The sequence below is a fragment of the Pholis gunnellus genome, assembly GCF_910591455.1.
Source record: "Pholis gunnellus genome assembly, chromosome: 2".
Taxonomy (NCBI): domain Eukaryota; kingdom Metazoa; phylum Chordata; class Actinopteri; order Perciformes; family Pholidae; genus Pholis; species Pholis gunnellus.
The window spans coordinates 3,581,738-3,601,772 of NC_136536.1; the positions used below are offsets into that span (position 1 = coordinate 3,581,738).

Here is a 20,035-nt window from a genome sequence, read left to right on the forward strand (position 1 = left end):
ATCAGGCTGAAAAGGGAGCGAGAGAGAGAGACAGAGTTTGAAAAGAAAGCAGCAAAGATTGTTTGGCACAAAGAGGACAGCCCAGTTTTTTTAAATTTACAACCGGCTGCCACCAACATGACATAACATTCAACAATATGTCTGCAGCAAGAATGCCAACATTATGACTCAGTCTGGTTTTGACTGTTATCAGGAAGCAAACGGTTGAAAACTGGAACAAAACGTACAATATTTTTTATAATCTTAAGACGTTCATTCCCGGATTTGTGATAAATAAAAAGACTCTTCCAAAAACTAATATATCTTATATGAAGGGTGGCCACATTTCTGTGTGTGGGGTGGGGGTGGGGGGGTGGGGGGGGTTCTACCAGTTATACTGCAAGAAAATCTATGTTTCTGGATCAGAAAACCTCTTGTGCCATAGAAAATTCATTTTCTATAAAAAAAAACAACACAATTTGATGTGCCCATGAAATACAAAACATTATTTTTGTATCTTCTGCTTTTAAACTAATCTAAATTATTTAAATTCAATAAACTCTAAAACAATGCTCACTTATAATATTATGTTATGTGTAAATCTGTAAGTAAGTAAAGGTGAAACAGGCAGAAATTGCCAAATATTTGTTTCTGTTCAATTTATAATATTATGATGATATGAATATTAAGAATTAACAAACAGAACAGGCAGAAATAGTAAAATATTGCTTTCTGTGCCAAGATGTTGAGACAGATAATTTCACTAAATGTAGTCGACACCTAGTGCAATACAGTGCAATTCATCAGAAATATGTTCAAGCAATATTCTAGTTTATTTTAAGAAGTAGTAGCAGTTTGGCTGTCTTACATGGGTTTATGATAATTGGGCACATTTTATAGGTGATCTCAAAAGAAATAAAAACAAAAAAGAAACAAAAAAATGCTTTTGGAAAGATCTTTTTCTTTGGTATTTGGTGTATTCTGATGTCCAACAGTAAAAATAGACTATCTTGGCTCAGTTGTTTAGTGTCTTTGAGATCAAAGAACATAATAATTCTCCTAAAGGCAGAGAGGCTCGAGGGTGAGAGGCCTCCCCCTTTTCCCGAGGGGGAGGCACACAGTCTCAGACTTTGAAAACCTCTCGTCTACAGTATGTGAATCTTTACCAGCAATTGTGACCCTGTTGTTTAAAAAAACACAACTGTACACTACAGTCAAACCTCATTTTGGCATAAAACCAATATAAATATTTGTCCTGACTCCACAGGTGTTTTTTAAATGTATTGTCAGTGATGGTTTTGGTTGATGAATTCTCGGAATGCTCAAATGCAGCACACCTGACGCCGCAAAGCCAGTCTGAATTCCAGCGTAACAACAGAAAACAATGCAGCTTTCGTTAAAGTGGTAGGTGGGAGAACAGGCGGCATGCGTCCGACTGGTTCCCCCACATTGGGGAAGCCGCATAACTTCCCTATCGCACCACACCCAACCCTGCCTATAAAGCAGAACCCAAGAGATAAGACGATGCACACACAGAGCTCAACCACCGCCCGGCCCTCTTCGTCCTCCATCCAGCAGTGAGAGAAAAAAAAACCCTCCACACAGCACGACCATGAGTTTGAGGAGCAAGCAAAGCAGCCGGCGGGGACTACGCACGTCTTCAGGGGGCTTCAGCAGCGTGTCCATGGGGTCCTACTCCATCCCCAAGATCAGCATCGGGGCCAACCACGGGGCGCCCATTACAGCCGTGAGCGTCAACAAGAGCCTGCTCACCCCGGTTAACATAGACATCGACCCCAACGTCCAAGCTGTTCGCACCCAGGAGAAAGAGCAGATCAAGGGTCTGAACAACCGTTTCGTCTCATTCATTGATAAGGTAAGGTGGATGTTGATTTAATTCATTTAGATAACCCTGATAAAACATTAGCATTTCTGGCATTGTAACGTATATTTAAAGGCCAACGACTTCTATTATGTCTATAAAAGTCTGTAAAAGTCTGATTTGGTTGGTTTCTTCCTACGTGTGGCACAGGTAAGATTCCTGGAGCAGCAGAACAAAATGTTGGATACCAAGTGGAAGCTGCTGCAGGGACAGACCGCCGCCTCCTCCAACGTTGACCCCATGCTCAAGTCCTACATCGCCAGCCTGCAGAACCAGCTGGAGTTCATCAGCAACGACAAACACAGACTGGACATGGAGAACGGTGTCATGCACAGACATGTGGGCGACTACAAGACAAAGTGAGAATACGTCGTGAAAAAGAAACGTCTGTGAACTGTGAGCGTCGGTGGTAATTAAGTGCAAACTGATACTTGCATGTGTAATGTGATATTTGTGGGCTGTTTCAGGTACGAGATTGAGATCAACAAGAGGAATGAAGTAGAGAACGAGTTTGTCGTGATCAAAAAGGTACAGTATGCAGTCATGATAGACACTGATGAATGGTGATCCCTTTTAAAGTCAAGCTCTTTTATATAAAACTCATTACATTCACGGTTTTCTCAGCATTTTCTCGACTAATGCTTTTCCTTGTTGGGCTTTTTCTAACTGCCTTCCTTTTATATTTACTTTGTTTTTCTCATACTTGTTAAATGTATTAGTTTTATTCTATTTTGTATCTATCTTTTCGTATCTTATTATTTCATTGTTTTTAAATACCTGTTATTTCTTTGTTTCTCTTGTGAAGCGATTTGAGCCACATAAATAAAGCCTATCATTATTTTAGTGCAGCCACACATTTGAAACATGAAATTGTCTGTCAAATGCAAAAGGTTTAAGAAGCACTGACAGAAGGTTGTTTGTTTTTCTCTGGCTGCCTGCAGGATGTGGACGCCGGCTACATGTCCAAGGTGGAGCTGGAAGACCAGGTGTCTTTTATCAGTGATGAAGTCAACTTCTACAGGACTCTGTATAACCAGGTACGCATCCATTAAACTAGTAGGATGTAAGAAAATACATGCAGAATGTGAGGATTATGTGTTCTTACTGTTGCTGTATTGTTTGGTTAATGAAAAAGGAGCTGCATGAGCTGCAGGAGAGCATGAAGGAGACTTCTGTGGTGGTGCAGATGGACAACTCCCGCGGCCTGAACATGGATCAGGTCGTGTCCGAGGTCAAGGCTCAGTATGAGGACATCGCTGCTCGCAGCCGCGAAGAAGCTGAAAGCTGGCACAAGAGCAAGGTAAAGAGCTAAAAAACGAGGGATTCAGACTTACAAGTAGCTGTTTGTGTAATGTAATTTGTGGTAAAAACAAAGTTTCTCTTTTAAACTACAAACATGAAAGGGGTCAGCAGTTAACCAAAGCTCATGCATGGACTAGAATACTAGAAACCACCCGTGTCAAACCTCGATAAGTACTGATCTCGTAAATTTGTTCTTCGGTTTGATCTCTGCCGGCACCAGTTTGACCAGATGAGTGCTGAGGCAGACCAGTATAGCAATGAGATGCGCAGCACCAAGGGGCAGATATCCGAACTCAACCGAATGATTGCCCGCCTGCTGAATGAAGTCCAGGCTGTAACAGCACAGGTGAGTGAAAAGGTTCATGGAGTGCATGATAAGGTGAAAGTCAAAGGCATCTGGACTTGTTTGGTCTTAAAATGTGACGGATAATGCATGCTTTAAGCCTCAAAGTCTTATAAACCAAAGAATAAATAAATCAACTTTGGTACAACCTTAGTACTCCTCGTCAGGGCAGAGTTAAACACAGTAACAACAACAGAGTTCATTGCCGTTGAGACATTAACATGACAGGACTCACGTCGATCCTCTATTTTAAAGGGGTAATCAGCATGCTCAAATCTTGTCGAATCCTCACGCCACCTGCACTATTTTCTAGCGCACCAACCTCGAGGGCCAGATAGCCGACGCGGAGCAGCGCGGGGAGGGGGCCGTGCAGGACGCCAAGGCTCGCATCAGGGACCTGGAGCTGGCTCTGCAGAGGGCCAAGCAGGACATGGCTCTGCAGCTCAAAGAGTACCAGGAGCTCATGAATCTCAAGCTGGCCCTGGACATCGAGATCTCCACCTACAGGAAACTGCTGGAGGGAGAGGAGGAAAGGTGCGTCGCATTGGCAGAGATCTCTGCCGTGTCAAGTTGTCACTACATAATAACTCACTGGTTGAAGGGTGATTTAGGCTTTTAAGGGCTTTTTAAGTCCATGCACACAGCTTCAAAACTCACATGCCAGTATATCAATGCTTACAGTTTTCTGTATTTGTAAATGTGACGTGGCAATTTTGTGATCCCACTCTGACAACGAGGAACGAGACAGAAATCTTTCAGTTTTGTCACACTTTTAATGCTCAGAACATGGTACACAGGACGTGTGTTAGGTTGAAATGTGCACCCCGATGGGACATCGTTGTCTCTCTTTATACATTAGTTTGGTCCTCCCCCGCTGGTTGCTTCTGTTAGTGAGTAACTTGCTTGTCTTTGTTCAAAAGACAAAAGGTTCATTGGCCTTCTCATCATCTTCTGATGACCTCTGCCTTGGTTGAGGCAATCAGGCCAAGATTCCTTAAGACAAAGGTTACTTTGTAGGATTCAGCATGATCAAATGTAAAGGAAGTGAACATGATTACACTGTGCATGACCAGAGGAATTTCCCTTACTCATGCATTTCCTGCTTTCTCACTCACAGACTTGGACAGCACTCTATTGTCAACATCCAAACAGTGGCCACCAAGTGTAAGTATTGTTTTAAACAGTTTATTTTTACCTTTGGCATTAGGATGGTTTGACCGCAGTGTGTGTGTATGTGACATTTCCACTCTCCTCTTCACTACAGCCACCCATGTAAAGAACCACAAGTCGCGCGGGCAACATGCAATTCTCATCAAGACAGTGGAGACCAATGGCAGAACATACTAAGGCAGAAAAAAACACTACAGCACATTAGCCAGCTGGATCACTGTAACAATGTAACTGTAACCCTAACATGAACCTCTTTGTGACCTACAATGAGCCCACTGCACCAATGAGCCACATGTGTGTATTTTTTGTTTATTTTTCTCCTCCTATTGGATATCACATTCATTACTGTGTTTACAATAAAGACGTTTTCAGCTGCATGATCGTTCGTGTTCCTTTTTTCTTGAGTAATAATCAGGCGACAACCTCCGGGTCTGTAAAGTGAAGCCAATGCTGAAGTGACTTAAACCTGCATTCTTTCTAATGGCCATCAGGGGGCGACTCCCCTGGTGGTAAAGGAGTCTATGGTCTCAATCACTAGTTTCAAGTCTTCTTCAATACAGCATGATATTCATTTAGTAAATTATGGTCCATGTAGAGTCAAATAGACCACTTTATTGTTATTGTCGAACTATATCATATGGTGTAGGTTGGACGATAAATTCAGATGGATCTGAAGTCTGGTGGACTTGCAGCTGATACTTCTGTATCTCTTCCTCAGACAGAAACAGGGTGAACAGACTGTGGCCGGGTGGGTTTTCTCTTTTAATATCCTTTTGACTTTGCGCAGGCACCTCTTGTCACCAATATCACTGATGCTCAATATATGGGTCCCGATGATGTTCTGGGCGGTTTTAATCACGGACTGTAGAGCCCTCCTGTCCTGTCCGTGAACAAACCGGTCCAGTTTGTAACACTGTGCATGTCTCACACCCTCGTAGCTCAAAACCGTGTCCCAGCCTTCATTTAATAGCCTTGAACCTGCTCCTTATGTAGATATGAAGGGCTCATTCTAACCTAATAAAAACACAACAATTCTTAGTTTCAGGTGATTATACACAAATGAAAACATAGTTGTGAATATTATATTCCATTTCTGCCAATAGATCCCACTAAATGCTACACGCTGTGCCTTTAAGAACAAGTCCAGTGTTATCAGATAAATGTACTTTGAAAAGGGCTCCTATTAGCATCAGAATCATTGGATTATGATCAGACAATTGATGGTGAGATTCATTTTAACTACATCATCTACTGCTGGGTAGTTTAATCTATACTAACACGTTAAAAAAAATGTATATTTTGTATTAATAATAATTTGGACCTGCAAAGTAACTAAAGCTGTCAAATAAATACAGTGCAGAGTAAAAAGCAGAACATTTTCCTCTGAAATGCATTAGAGTAAAATGTGAAAAAATAAAATACTTGTGATCTTAGTCAACTTGCAAACCGCTGAGCTTAATTTAGGAGTGCATTAAAATAGTTCAGTCACATGGCACTCCATGGCCGTCTGCAAGGCAGCGCGCAGGGCTTAAAATCCCAAAGTACTTCCTGTTTTGTGCTGGGCGTAGTTTTATTGGCAGTTAGCGCGCGTATAACTCCTGCTCCGTTCCCAGTGCAGACGTAACCCCAACTATTAATAATTTAAACATCTGTCTGCTTTTCATAAAGATTCCCCAGTGGAGTTTCTACAAGGTAACTGCACTTCCACTTCCGTGTTTTGACAGATTCCAGATGTGCATTGTTTACTGTACCTTTGCTAGACAGCTTTTAATCTCAGGAAGTACTTCATAATGATTGTCTATTTGCAGACATGAGTTGCATGTTTTTTTGTTTTCTGCAGACTTGACAATTCCCTTAACCGCTTTATATTTTTACAGTGACTTACAACATGGACAGAGACGCCGTGTTGACTCACATCCTGAAGTCAAACGACACGTCAACACTCCTTGGAGGAGAGCTGCCTGTCAGTGTGATAAAGAACAATAAGTACATCTCCCCGCTGACCGCTGAAGCCCAGGGGACGGACAGAAATGTGGACGACAACTGGCCCTCTGTCGACGGCGCCGTCCACACTGCCCTGTCTGATGGAACCAGGACTGTGGTGCTGGTCGGCCCTGAAGGGTCGGGTAAAACCACTGCTCTGGAGAAGCTGGTCGTGGGCTGGGCCAAAGGGGAGCACCTTCAGAACTTCTCCTTTGTTTTCCACTTCCGGTTCAGGGAGTTGAATTCCCTCAACGGGACGCTCACCCTGGAGACATTAATGCTGCGCCACCACGGTCACCTCCCTCCCGAGTCCGTGCCCCAGCTCCTGCAGGATCCAGAGGGTGTGTTGTTTGTTTTTGATGATCTGGATCAGTGGAAACACAGCTTAGACCCCTCTGTCCTCCCCCTCTGCTCTGACCCCGGACAGGCGGCCCCCGTGTCCTGCTTAGTGTCCAGCTTGCTGCACGGATCGCTGCTGAAAGGAGCCGCCTTCGTGGTGGCGTCCAGGCCGGCCGAGTGTCAGAAGTTTCTGAGTGGCCCCCGGGTCCAGGTTTTGGGGTTTCTGAAGCCACAGAGAGAAGCCTACTTCAAGGGGTTCTTCTTCGCTGACCCGGCTGCTGCCAACAAAGCAAGAGTACACATGGAACGCACTCTAGGCTTTTATGATGTCTGCACCTCCCCCAGATTTTGTTGGACGGTTTGTTCCGTCTACAAGTCTCTGATGGATGCTGGAGCAAAGCTTCCTGAAACGCTGTCTCAGCTGTACGTGGACATCCTGGTCCACCTGATTCAGACGCTCCGGCTGAACGAGGCCCGCAGCAGAGACCTGGTGTTGGCCCTCGGCAAGGTGGCGTCTCATTGCCTCCTCGACCAACATTCGAGTTGCACCGAAGAAGAAATGGATTCTTTTGGTCTTCAACGGTTTCTCACCTCGGTTGGCGGTTTCCTGCGAGTAGATGGCAGCCGGTCGGACGGACGCGTCTTCTCTTTCCACTCCCAACTGATGCAGGACTTCATCTTGGCCACGTCTTTCCTTTTGGACACGTCGACGTCCGAGGGTGTGGAGAAGATGTTGGAAAAGCACAAAGGCCGTGCAACGTTTCTGGATGTCTTCCTGTCGGGGCTCTCGGCGCCACTTCAGCGCAGACCGCTGGCGACCCTGCTGGGAGAGATGAACCCTGATCGGATCGCGGACTTCAACCGCTGGTTCAAAAGCAGCTCTGAGGCGACGCTGAAGGGATGCTACAAGGACAAACACCACCGCTGCTTCCATCTGCTCCTTCAAGCTCAAAACGAGAGTTTGGTGAAAGAGATCGTCACCCCCTCGGCACGGATCGGCATCAGCTACGGAGACCTGAACCTCCGGGACTGTGCGGCCCTGAACTATGTCGCCACGTGCCTCGGTGAGCTGGAGCTGTTGAATCTGTACCGAACGAGGAATCTGACGGAGGAACAAGCGGAGACGCTGGCTCCAACTATGAGCTTGTCGCACAAGATAAAGTAAGTCCACGTGTCTCGGCCTCGATCCATTTCCTGCGTTCAGTACGCCGTCGTATGTAAGATCGCTCCGTCTGTTTTTCCCCCACACAGCTTGACGGACAGCTCCTTGAGTACCGATGCAGTCCCTCATCTGGCCTCGGCTCTCAGCAGAGGAATCACCAAGGAGCTGGATTTCTCTCAATCCCGCCTCGGAGATGAGAAGTTCAAAATTCTCTGCGCTGGACTCAGAAACTGCAAGCTGCACACATTAGAGTAAGATTAAAGGGATTCTTTTCAAATGTGCCTTTATGTCAACGGACGTTAATAAATCCTTGATGTGTTTGCTTCTTATTTACTTCAGACTTCGAGGGTGCAAACTGACCGAGGCGATCTGTGGAGATCTGGCGTCTGTCTTGACCTCAGGCGCCCCTCGGTTGTGTGTGTTAGACATGCCGTTCAATCAGATCGGGGACCAGGGCTTCGTGAAACTGTGCAAAGCGCTGCAAAGTCCTCTCTGCAAACTCCAGGAGCTCCAGTATGTGCTTTACACTGGGCAGCATTAGTATTACAAGTCTTGTTTTTTTGTCAGGCTTGTGTATTTACTTTTGAATTGTTTTGTTCATTTAAGGCTACAAAAGTGTGAGTTGACTGCTGCATCCATGGAGGCTTTCTCAGCGGCTTTGTGTTCGGGCCAGTCGGAGTTGAGAAAAGTGGACCTGACGCAAAACGTGGTTGGTGAGAGGGGAGTGAAGGCGTTGTGCGAATCCCTGCAGCACCCGCTCTGCAAACTGCAGGGCCTCACGTAAGTCCGTGTTGCAACGAGATGACAAAAGTGTGTTGGATTTGGGTGTCATCCAGCTCACTCCTCCCGTTCCAAGACTGCAGGATTGTGAGGCGGCACCGTGGTTTTGGAGTTAAATTGGAGTTAGTATGTGCCCGTTAGTATTAATTTAGATTTCTGCCACTAAATCCTACACACTGTACCTTTTTTTTAACACCTAAATAAAATCCATAATTTGTGTGATAAATCATACATTCATATATACATATTTTAATCAACACCATTTGTGTATCTTTTTACTTTAGTCTGTTTGACTGCGAGTTGACAGCTGCATGCTGTCCTGGTTTCTCGGAGGCCTTGATGTCGGAGCACTGCTCCCTGTCTCAGCTGGACCTGTCAGTGAACGAGTTGTTCCAGGAGGGGGCGCTGCTGCTCTGCCAAGCCCTCCGTCGACCTGGATGTCCACTAGAGAAGCTCAGGTGGAGTCACACAGCCCGTTCAACGCTCCTCTCCCGGTGATGACGTACCACCTTTCACAAACATGTAAATGTGTATTCTGCTCCACCCTGCAGCTTGCAGCGATGCGAGTTAACCCGACCGGTGTTCGAGGAGCTGGGCTCGGTGCTGAGAGGTGGCTCTTCTCGACTGAAGTCCCTGGTGGTCGGTGTAAACGCAGTGGGAGACCAGGGGGTCAAACACCTCTGGGATGCTGTTGCACATCCAAGCTGTCTGCTGGAGGAGCTGGAGTGAGTTGATAATTGTAAATAAAACACTCCTTGTACTGCTCTTTATTTAAAATCGGCCTCTCTTTGTCGGTAGTGTCGAGATGACCGGTTTGACGGACGCCTGCGTCCAGGACTTGTGTGCCGCTTTGAGAGCCAACAAGACTCTGAAGAGCCTGGAACTGAGAAACAACTTGCTGACGGACGCCTCCGTCCCGGCCCTCGTCCACGTCATGCAGGACAGCGACAACATGCTGGAGATGAAGTAAGCCCCGATTCACTCAGACTACAAACCGTCTAAAAGCATGAAGTTTAGAAATGTGTTGAAACAAACGACTCACTGCTGCTTTCTGTCTCTTTCAGCCTGAGGTACAACGACTTCAGTGAGGACGTTTTCGAGATGATGGACGAGTGTGATAAAATAAGATACTGAAGAAGGATTCGTCTCAGACTGCTCACGTGCAGAGTTTATTTTTTTTAAAGTTGAAATGATTAACAGAAAAAAATAAACAATTAATCCTCTAAATACTTGTTTTAAATCATATTTCATATAAAAAATGGTGCATTCACTGATTCCAGCTTCTCAAATGAGAAGTTTGCTTTTTGCTTTTCTTGACAATATGTCAAAGTAATTTAAATATATTTGAGTTTGGACTGTTTATCTGACAAAATAAGAAATATAATCAGTTTACCTTCTAGAAAATGCACTCTTTTTGCTTTATTTTTTAGATCACACAGATATAATCAGGCAGATTAAAATGGTTGTCAGTTGCACGTATACAACAATAATAAAAATCCTTCACATTCATTGCTGAATTTGGTACAATGTTTTATTAAGAAATCTTTGGCATCTTAAGAGAGGTTTGGCTTACGGGACAGTAAGCGGTTTAAGGCAGATTGCAGTGATTTTGTTTTACAGCTGTAAATATATTACCAATTTCACAAATAAAATGTATTTACATGTAGAAAATGCATTTTGACAATAGCAGGGTTGACATGCTCCGTTTCCGTTTCTAACTTCTACACACACACACGCACCTACCTACACACACACACACACGCACCTACACACACACACACACGCACCTACCTACACACACACACACGCACCTACACACACACACACACACACACACACACACACACACACACACACACACACACACACACACACACACACACACACACACACACACACACACACACACACACACACACACACACACACAGCTCTGTCTACTCCTGTAAGCAAAAAGCAGGTGTAAACCTCACACAGTGTAAACCCGACTCAGTAAGGCGGTCTTTATTCCACACAGAAGGGTTTCCCCTCTGTATCCAAGTCCACTCTCCATTTCTACGACTCAGCAAATCTTTCCGGGTTGAAAAAAATAAGTTTCAGGTCTTTTTTTTGTGTTTTTTTTTCAGGAGGTCAAAGTGACATAGTGGGTCACACGGGCACTCAGCGGGTGAATAAAAGCCTGACTGGAGATGAACATCCCCCCTCATGGTTGCTCAGTGGTCGTGAGCTTCTCCGTTTAGGTCGCCAGTGTGACTGACGTCCTTTGGTTTGAGGGTCTGACTGGGATTTTTACTGGAAGTGGAATAAATCTCCTCGTCCGTGCTGCTCTCGACGTCGCTGCGTTCGTCTTTCGACACCTGCACAATGAAATACAAACAGGAATACGACGGTTTTACTGTCAATTGGAATACTGAGGGAACAAAACGTCACATTTTATTCTTAACACAAAGTACAGACGAGACGGTTGGTAATGGCATTGGTTTTTACAGGTGTTTAGTGATAAACCAAAGTATTGCATTCATTTAAATTGACCTAATGATGGAAAGACGAAGGATCACCAAAGATATTAAGATTTTCGCTGAAGGGAACATGGACGTCTGAGCCAAATTTAGTGGAAATCCACCCAATAGTCTTTCTTTTAACCCATCGTGTATCAATCTGACGATGATAAGCCTCTGGGGGACAAAGGGGTTATATTTCTAGGGTTCCAGTGTAGCTAGCAGATATCTGGGTCAAGACTTCCTTCTCTGTGCGCCGCTCGTCGTTTACACTCAAATTAGCAACTCCAGAAGCGAGAGACTAGAGTTGAGAGACGATGTGCACAATCAGCCAGCTAGCAAGCTCATTTTAAACCAATGAAAAGCTAAATCACTGTCCCTGGGATTACATTTATTTTGCTCTCCACACGGACTTGTTTACCTGCGTTCAACCAAAGCCTGCTCCAACCTGATTGGTCGATCGTGCTCAGACTACAAAATGAAACTAGGAACGCTTCAGATGCTAAAGTCTTAACAGATTCTACACGTGAATGCAGAATGTGTTTCGAAAAGATTATAGTTGTCGAGACATTTTACTAAAAAACACAGAAATGTCTCATGGTGGCGCCAGAGGAGACGTCCGAGGAATCACCAAACTCTGTACTCATCCTGCCGGGACCATGAATGTTAATATCAATATAACCAAATAGTTGTTGACTCGACGAGGCCATCCATGAAGCGATGCCGCTAGCGTGGCTAAAAACCAAAAACGCACAGCCACACTGACCTTCCCCTTGAATATGGCTTTGATAGCGATGCGAGCGATGAGGTAGAACCAGATGATGTGAAGCGTCTGCAGCACCAACAGCAACCCATTGAGCAACCACCAGGTCTGGTACGGCCCGACGATCTCCCAGCTCTCAATCAGAACGCTGTAAACAACCCTGCAACACACAAGCACACAGACGTCAGAGGAGCTCTCATGTTATTATTAAATCTCATTAAGCCACTGATTCAAAGTAAAGATGGCTTCTAAGAGTTGAACATGTGACAAGTAGACAAAAGAAAGCGATTTGGTTTGTAAATAAGTCTCATTTGACTCACCAGAAAGGATAGATGACAAGTCGAGTGAAGAAGAAGCTTATGCTGAACACCACGAACAGGCCGTCGCATAGCCTCTGGTACTTGGCATAGTTAGCCATCTTGGCAGCCTTTGAGGAATAAATAAGGAATTAAAATGATTCACTGTATGAAAATATTACACACCAGCATTCTCCAGTTAGCGCGTCACTAAGAAGGCTAATGAAAGAAGCAGTAGAAGTAGCTCTCGTCTACTTTTACTACTTTAGTAATCGGTTGTTTTGGTTCACAGAAATGTAAGAAACCATCTCAAGATGTTAAAGTGGAGCTTTGGTGCGATTCTTTGTGGAGAAACTCCAGATTCGTCGATTAAATCAACGAAACCGATTAGTCGATAACAATTCTACTTGTGCGAGTCTACTAACAACATATTTGGTCGAGGACGACCCAAACTCGTTCTGCTACATTTTCAGTGTGTCCACCGCGTCATTGCACTAATAACAGATGTGTGTGTGTGTGTGTGTGTTTTCCTGCCAGACAGGTCGTGCAAGTAGCTCCACAACACAGCGGCGGTATCATCCCCGCCTGCTCCATGTTGCACAACGTTAAGAACATTTTTTTTTTAAAAAGGAGAAATTCTTTACCTCGAGGAAGACGTCGGATGCGTCGTGCACGCACATGACCAGAGTGCCAACTCTTAGCATGTTGTTAGCGTAGGAGATCGTGATGAGGAATATGGTGGCGAGATGGTGGACGAGCATGATGATGAAGTCCTGTCATCGGGGGGATGAGGAGAGACGACATGGAAGAGGTAAACGAGGATGCGAGTGGAAAAAAAAAAACCCACCTGCAGCTAATGTAAACAATGAGGTAATTGAGTCTCAATGCCGGTAATTATGCATCCACCAAACAGGCTGTCAGTTAAGTTACATCACCAACTGAAGGACTTGTGTAAATACCGGGATGACAGGCTGAATCTTTACACACAGGAAGCCCTGTGAACCTTTCCCCGTCTAACCCGTTCTGCCAGAGCGCATCACGAATAAGCTAATTCTCACACACTGGTGACATTTCATGCCGTGAAAGCTGGGATGTGAGGAAAGCCGACGAACCGGCATCCGACGCAAGGAGGCGGATCCGGGAGGGGCCGTTGTTTACTCACCTTACGTTTAACGTCTATGAACTGGGAAAACATCAGAGACCAGTAGAAAGCGAGCTCGGCCGTGTAGTGGATGAACTGTTCAGAGCTCTGATGCTGTTTGGATTGAAACAAGAAAAATAAAAAAACACCTTTAAAGAACATGAAGCCTCTCTGGCCGGCCGACAGTCTGGTGCTAGAAGCAGCTGGATGTGATGAAAATGCAGTTAATAAAAAAAAGTAATAATAACTATTCACCTGAAAAGGGTAGTTGTACCAACACTTCCTGGTGTCCCACGTCCAGGGCGACTGACAGAAACAGATGAAATGTTCGTATGATTACATCACCAATAATACACAGTATTAATAAAACATCGACTCACTTTTATCCATTTGCTTTTTCTTTACAGATATGTTGTTGTCTCTATTTTGATGATTTAATTTTGCTTATAACTTTGCATCATGTTTTTATTGTAAAGCTTGTTTAACATTGTTTCTTAAAGGCACTATATTTATAACATTATTATAATGCAACACTTCAATGCATCAGCATCTTCCTTTAATTATCTTTTTAAGACTCACTTATCGAATGGCTTTTTCATTACAGATGATATATTGTCATCTCTATTTTAATGATTTTATTTAGCTTATATCTTGATCTTAATCACTTTAATCATGTATTAATTGTATGGGTGCTATATCAATAAAATCATTATGATGCAACACTTCAATGCAACAGTATTAATGTCTTCCTTTAAATTAAATCCCTTCTTGAGACTCAATGTAATCTAATATATATATATATATATACACCCACATACATAGACGGTATATTGTTGTCAATTCTCTCTCTCTTATATCCTGATCTTGTTCACGTTTATCATGTTTTTATTCTAAGGAACTTTGTAACACTGTTGTTGAAAGACTGCTACTTAAATAAAGTGATTATAATTATTATCATGCAACACTTCAATGCAACAGTATCGGCATCGTGCATTGTATGCTCATTCAACTCACCCCCCACAAATGTCGAACGGCATAGATGAAAATCCCAAAGTAGAACGTTAACCGCCACCTGAGAAAAGGAAAGAAACCAGAGCAATGCAACGTGTTGTCTTCTTGAAGAACAGAGGTGAAGATGTTGAGATATTTTCACAGGATAAGTGGGGTCACCACAGGCATTAAGGTTCAACTACACACTGCACAGCAGTGAAGCAGGTACTCACATGCTCTCGCAGAACTTTTTCTGCATGCTGGGCCTGTCTTGGTTCCGACGGACCCGAAACCATCTCTGTATTTTCCGCTCATCCCAGTCCAGCTGCTTGGAGAGTCCCTCCAGTTGCCTCGTGTCTGGACACTGAGGAGAACAAAACAATCTCTTGCTTTTCCGTTCTCTCTACACCACCAAGCTGCTCTGGGACACATCACTATGCCCGTGTCGGTGTATTCCAGCGTGTAGAGGAACATTTTAATGGCCGACGGGACAAACACGTACCGCTTTGGACTGAAACACTTTCTCCAGGAGAGCATTGGGCTGAGCTTGTCGAGGCACTCCCGCCTGAATCTGAAGTATGTGGGCACAGGGCTTGGCCACTAGCCTGTATACACACACAGATAGAGGCACAAAAAGAGAGAGAGAGAGGGGTGGTGGGGGTAGGGATGCGGGTGACACAGATGTGGTATTTAGAGAGACAAAGACAAGGAGAGAGAGAGAGAGAGAGTCAGGGAGATAAGTTAAGCATGTTGTACCGGCTTTAGGAACAGATGAACCATTAGCTAAGATGTGCCTCGGACTGCCGAGTGTGCAGTTTGCCGCACAACAGAGTAATGTTTGACTTTGTCTCACGGGGAGCGGGGGAGAAAGAGAGGGAGTCTAAAGACAAGCACTGGGAGGGGACCCTGGGGAATGTGGCACCTAGTCTAAACAGAGCATGGTGACCTCTGTCATGTGAGGATATGGGAGACAGGGATGGGAGGGCTGCCTCCGACCACAATACCGATGTGTGTCACATGCCCAGGAACATTTGATCAGGTTTCAATCCCACAAACACGATACTTACCTGTAACAGCTTCTCCAACGTGGAGGAGAAAAAGACTGAATGAATAGACAGACTTTGGACTGAGGAACACAGATGTGTGTGTTTTAATGTTTTATTAAAAGCATGCTACCCAGGCTCAGTTTTCACAAAATAAAAACTGACCAAACTATCGTGCTGAGCAAGGTGAACATGTGGTTCATGCCAGTGGGAGACTTCATGTGTCATCACCTCTAAGGAATGCCAACACTATTAATAAGAAGCTAAGACAAAAGAGAATAAACCTATAATGAACTGTCACATGGAGAGGAAGTCCCATCTATGGAGTCCATTTGTTTTAAAAAAAAATAATGTCATGTTACTTTAACTAGGAGCAGCTCGGTTTTTTGTTTTTTTTGGTTGAAGCCTGCAGAGAGTTGGTTCTTCTTCAATGTCAAGAGGGTTTGCGTGCGTAAAGAATGAGTCATGTATTAAAGCTTGTTGCAAAGGGTTTGGTGGCTGTTTTTTGTTTTTTTACCCACTCTTTTTTTTTCGGAGCAACAGTTGCCACATAGGCTGAAGCTTTCAACTGTGCACGCACACGGGACCACGCGTCCAAATGAAAGAAAATACAAATAAAAAACAGCAACAAACAAGGACAAAGCGTACCTTTCAAACAGCAGCCTTAGCAGGAACACTATGACAGCCAGAGGTAGCGCGTAAAGTAGGTGTCGGATTCTCGGGTACTCCACACCAGGTGGTGGTTGCTCCAGGTCCGCCCATGTAACATTTTCGGGAAGCCAAAATCTCTCACTCCAAATCCAGGCTGAGATAGAGGAAGTCATCGGGGAGCAGACAAAAAAAAAACACTCGATCAAAACAGTGAAAAGCAAAGAAGGGAAACCAAAAACAACAAAAAGGTACTAGTCGAGCATCTGGTGGCTTAAGTTAAATAACGGGAAACACCGTTTGGTGGAGATGTGTCCACCTCCTCCTAACACCGACACCGACACTGAGAGAGTATCACTTCTGGTTTTTTAGACCGCTAGCTCGACACGTAACGCTGGAAGTCTGCAGGGCGACACCCACCTCATTATGAGGCAACTTTCTTTCTTCTTCTTTTTTTCAGAGATGTTTTCCACTTGAAAGATGAACACACGGTTGTTTTTGCCTCTTCGGCGTCATCGTTGTGCCGTGAAAGTAGGATTGTGTCGGGAATTTAACATTATCACATCAAATGCGGGTGGCTGGTAATGTTGTGTGGGTCCATGTTGGATTCGATGGGAATGAGAAGGAGGATAAAGCAACAAAAAGGGCTTTGAAGAGTGGGAGAAATAACATGAACGTAAATGCAAGTGAGTCAGAAGTGGTGATTAAGGGACGAATCAAAAAGATATGGCAGAATAAAGGGAGTAAAGGAAGATATCTTTTAAAAAATAAACTATTGGTGGGGAGTGCAGGTTCTAGTGGACGAACTAGGAAAGAGGAGATGATTATAACAAGACTAAGGAATGGCCATACTGGTCTTAATAGTTTCCTATGTTATTGGAAAGCACAATAGAAAGTGTGAATTGTTTTATTGTCCTGACAGGTAGGAATCAGTGATGGAAGGCATGAAAAATGGTCTAAGAGTGATGGGAGAGGAACATATAATTAATGTACTAAAGAAAAGCTTTGGTGACAAATGTTGGGAACGTCTTCTGCAATATTTAGAGTTAACAAGACTATTTTTTTTCTTTATTATAGAGGATATCCTTAGTCCACACTCCAGATTAGTGGGTGGCGGTAATGCACCCGAAAGATGCCAACGGCCATAAAGATCAAAAGAAGAAGAAGAATTTAACATTAACTTGAGCTACTGTTAGCTGAAACCTAGCTAATTTGCCGTTAGCTCTACATTTGATTAGATTAGTTCAGGCTAAGTTAGCTATCATCACAGCCAATTACCAATAACCTAACTATATTTTGGAGTTGTTTGGTGGTAAGTTTGGAACAGTTTAAATACTTTTAAAATAGTTTAGACACATTTCACCTTGTAACTAAATATTAAGTAAGGAAATAAAAGGTAACAATAAAAACAACTAACGGCTAGTTAGCTAGCTATCAGTTAGCTACATCCAGTACCGTTATTTAACGTTAGCTAAGCTAACATTAGCTAAACTGATATTAACTTAAGCTAATATCAACTAAAACCTAGCTAATTTTCCGTTAGCTCTACATTTAATTACTTTAGGCTTAGTTAGATATCATCACAGCCAATTACCAATAACCTGACTCTATTTTGGAGGTGGTAAGTTAGGACAGTTTATATATGTTTAAAGAGACATTTAATCTTGTAACATCATATTAAGCAAGGAAATATCAGGTAACAATCAAAACAACTAACAGCTAGTTAGCTATCTATCAGTTAGTTACATCCAGTACCATTATTTAACGTTCGGTAGCTAAGCTAACATTAGCTAAACTAATATTAACTTGAGCTATTATCAACTTGCTAATTTGCCGTTAGCTCTACATTTGATTACTTTAGGCTAAGTTAGCTATCATCACAGCTAATTAACAGTAACTTAACTCTATTTTGGAGTTATTTTGTGGTAAGTTAGGACAGTTTAAATATTTTTAAAGACACATTTAACCGTGTAACTTCATATCAAATAAAGAAATACAAGGTAACAATAAAAACAACTAACAGCTAGCTATAAGCCAACATTATGTAATGTTTGGTAGTTAAGCTAACATGAGCTAAGCTAACAGTAACGTTAGCATCTAACTTTAATTAAGATGACAACGTCAAACAAACGCTAGTTGACTTTAGTTTACTGTGTGGAATATATCATCATAGGTAAAAAGTCACTAAAGTTATTATTAAGTTGAATATACAACTTGCTTCAGTTAATTTTCTTTAGGGTGGGTAAACTCGTAGATGACCATCACACAAATTACTTGAATTTGAATTTTATTATCTTCCCTCAAAACATTTTCATAACCATCCATATAGTGTTATATGAATAACATTATACACCCAGTTGACAGTTAATAAGGTTCACTAAGCTAAAACTAATGCAGTATAATCCAAAAGACCTGCAATACATCCTTTTAATCTTCCAAAATGCTCATAAAGTTTATTCACCTTCTCTCTAAAACAGTTTCAATGAAAACCTGAACGTTATAACCCTCACAAAGGCAGGATTAAATTCAGGACTGTTGTATTAAACTGCATTCGTTTTAGCTGTGTGTACGTCATAAACTGGCAGCTGAGTGTAGACTGTATTTCCATTCATCACAACGGCTAGTTGTGCCTTTTGATAGGATATATTCAGACAGAATTTATTGCTGAGGCAACGAGCAGATTTGTTTTATTGCATTTGGTACGAGTCCAGAGTGCTGTTCAATGTGATGAAAGCATGTCGGGCAAAATCCTTGGAATTTGGCACGGTGGCTCTGGAAGCGTGATCAGAGGCCACCAGTTGAGTAACTTAAGATCGTATTGAATCTATTGGCTCCCACACATTTTGACATGAAGTAGTTTTGCTGCTGAGCTTTACGTTGTTACAGTTTAGTGACTCCTTCACCTATAAAACCGGTTTATGTGGGTTCACCTTTCACTTGTCTGTGTGCAGAACACTGCTTGCTGTTTCAGAGCCTTTAATCCCCTGTATAGGATATTTAGATCCCAAAAGTAAAATAACACCCTTGTGGGTATGCAAAGATACAGTTTGTAAAGATTATACATTTACTGAGAATAAAGCCGAAGTTTGATTATTGACTGAAAATGTGTCAATGATTTGCAGCATTAGATCATAAACCTTTACTTGATTACTAGCTTGCTCAGCCAACCACGGTTGAGGTCTCTGGAATATGGCCACAGAAAATTAAAACACTCGTGAAGGACATTTCCCTGGTTGTTGTTTTACTATATTTATAGGATCTTACGTTTTTACTCTGAGTCCTTAGCCTTCTCCGTTCAATCCAACAATTGGTTATCTAGTTAAATGTATTGTTAGCATGTAGCTGCCAACTGTAGAGGCAGCTTCTTAAGTGTCCTCACTAAACCTGCAGGTTGTTAATGTGGACATTAAATGTTCCGTCGGCTGTAGTTTAGACTTTGGCAGCTAGCTGGCTGGCAGTCTCTTAACGCTGACTGGTTTGCACTGTTATGAGTTGGGTGCAGCCTTTCTGTTATTATATGTACTGATCCCGAAAAGCAATTAACACGAGAGCTGTTCATACTTGCCCCGTTGAGCCAGTGGCTTTTGTCTTTACAAGTGTGACGCATAATGTCACCATTCATAATATGGAATCATACAGCTGTTGAATAAACTCAGGTTAGGCAGTGAATCTGTTTCTCTTGAAAGTTAGCATGCTTGTGTATGATGAAAAGAAAT

The 20,035-nt window shown here is 43.1% G+C and overlaps 3 protein-coding genes across 3 annotated transcripts; 2 read left to right on the forward strand and 1 right to left on the reverse strand.

Moving 5' to 3' along the window:
* The first annotated feature begins 379 nt into the window (after nt 1-379).
* Nucleotides 380-5,043, forward strand: LOC306706498 (keratin, type II cytoskeletal 8-like). Its single transcript, XM_079173614.1, has 9 exons — nt 380-1,855; nt 2,012-2,220; nt 2,329-2,389; nt 2,803-2,898; nt 2,997-3,161; nt 3,384-3,509; nt 3,820-4,040; nt 4,624-4,670; nt 4,771-5,043. The coding sequence occupies exons 1-9, from the start codon at nt 1,592-1,594 to the stop codon at nt 4,851-4,853; spliced, it is 1,272 nt and encodes a 423-aa protein (XP_079029740.1). The 5' UTR covers nt 380-1,591; the 3' UTR covers nt 4,854-5,043.
* A 1,216-nt stretch (nt 5,044-6,259) lies between these two features.
* On the forward strand, nt 6,260-10,449 carry LOC306706347 (NACHT, LRR and PYD domains-containing protein 12). Its single transcript, XM_079173382.1, has 9 exons — nt 6,260-6,368; nt 6,554-8,159; nt 8,250-8,411; nt 8,500-8,673; nt 8,767-8,940; nt 9,225-9,398; nt 9,492-9,665; nt 9,739-9,906; nt 10,005-10,449. The coding sequence occupies exons 2-9, from the start codon at nt 6,565-6,567 to the stop codon at nt 10,072-10,074; spliced, it is 2,691 nt and encodes an 896-aa protein (XP_079029508.1). The 5' UTR covers nt 6,260-6,368; nt 6,554-6,564; the 3' UTR covers nt 10,075-10,449.
* Nucleotides 10,450-11,014: 565 nt separating this feature from the next.
* Nucleotides 11,015-16,654, reverse strand: LOC306706353 (ceramide synthase 5-like). Its single transcript, XM_079173395.1, has 10 exons — nt 16,320-16,654; nt 15,131-15,233; nt 14,862-14,992; nt 14,653-14,710; nt 13,894-13,944; nt 13,660-13,752; nt 13,142-13,270; nt 12,522-12,628; nt 12,205-12,361; nt 11,015-11,297 (listed from the first exon to the last, which is right to left on the reverse strand). Exons 1-10 carry the CDS (start codon nt 16,493-16,495, stop codon nt 11,154-11,156), a joined length of 1,149 nt encoding a protein of 382 aa, XP_079029521.1. The 5' UTR covers nt 16,496-16,654; the 3' UTR covers nt 11,015-11,153.
* Between the last annotated feature and the right edge of the window lie 3,381 nt (nt 16,655-20,035).

What these genes read in the sequence shown, in the direction of transcription:
- LOC306706498 (XM_079173614.1), top strand. Translation starts at nt 1,592, where the DNA reads ATGAGTTTGAGGAGCAAGCAAAGCAGCCGGCGGGGACTACGCACGTCT. An exon ending in AAAGCTGGCACAAGAGCAAG is followed by an intron (nt 3,162 to 3,383) that starts GTAAAGAGCTAA and finishes TGCCGGCACCAG; the next exon opens with TTTGACCAGATGAGTGCTGA. An exon ending in CTGGAGGGAGAGGAGGAAAG is followed by an intron (nt 4,041 to 4,623) that starts GTGCGTCGCATT and finishes TCTCACTCACAG; the next exon opens with ACTTGGACAGCACTCTATTG.
- LOC306706347 (XM_079173382.1), top strand. Translation starts at nt 6,565, where the DNA reads ATGGACAGAGACGCCGTGTTGACTCACATCCTGAAGTCAAACGACACG. An exon ending in TGCAAACTCCAGGAGCTCCA is followed by an intron (nt 8,674 to 8,766) that starts GTATGTGCTTTA and finishes TGTTCATTTAAG; the next exon opens with GCTACAAAAGTGTGAGTTGA. An exon ending in GACAACATGCTGGAGATGAA is followed by an intron (nt 9,907 to 10,004) that starts GTAAGCCCCGAT and finishes TGTCTCTTTCAG; the next exon opens with CCTGAGGTACAACGACTTCA.
- LOC306706353 (XM_079173395.1), bottom strand. Translation starts at nt 16,495, where the DNA reads ATGACTTCCTCTATCTCAGCCTGGATTTGGAGTGAGAGATTTTGGCTT. An exon ending in AAGTGTTTCAGTCCAAAGCG is followed by an intron (nt 14,993 to 15,130) that starts GTACGTGTTTGT and finishes TGTTCTCCTCAG; the next exon opens with TGTCCAGACACGAGGCAACT. An exon ending in CTTGTCATCTATCCTTTCTG is followed by an intron (nt 12,362 to 12,521) that starts GTGAGTCAAATG and finishes TGTGTGTTGCAG; the next exon opens with GGTTGTTTACAGCGTTCTGA.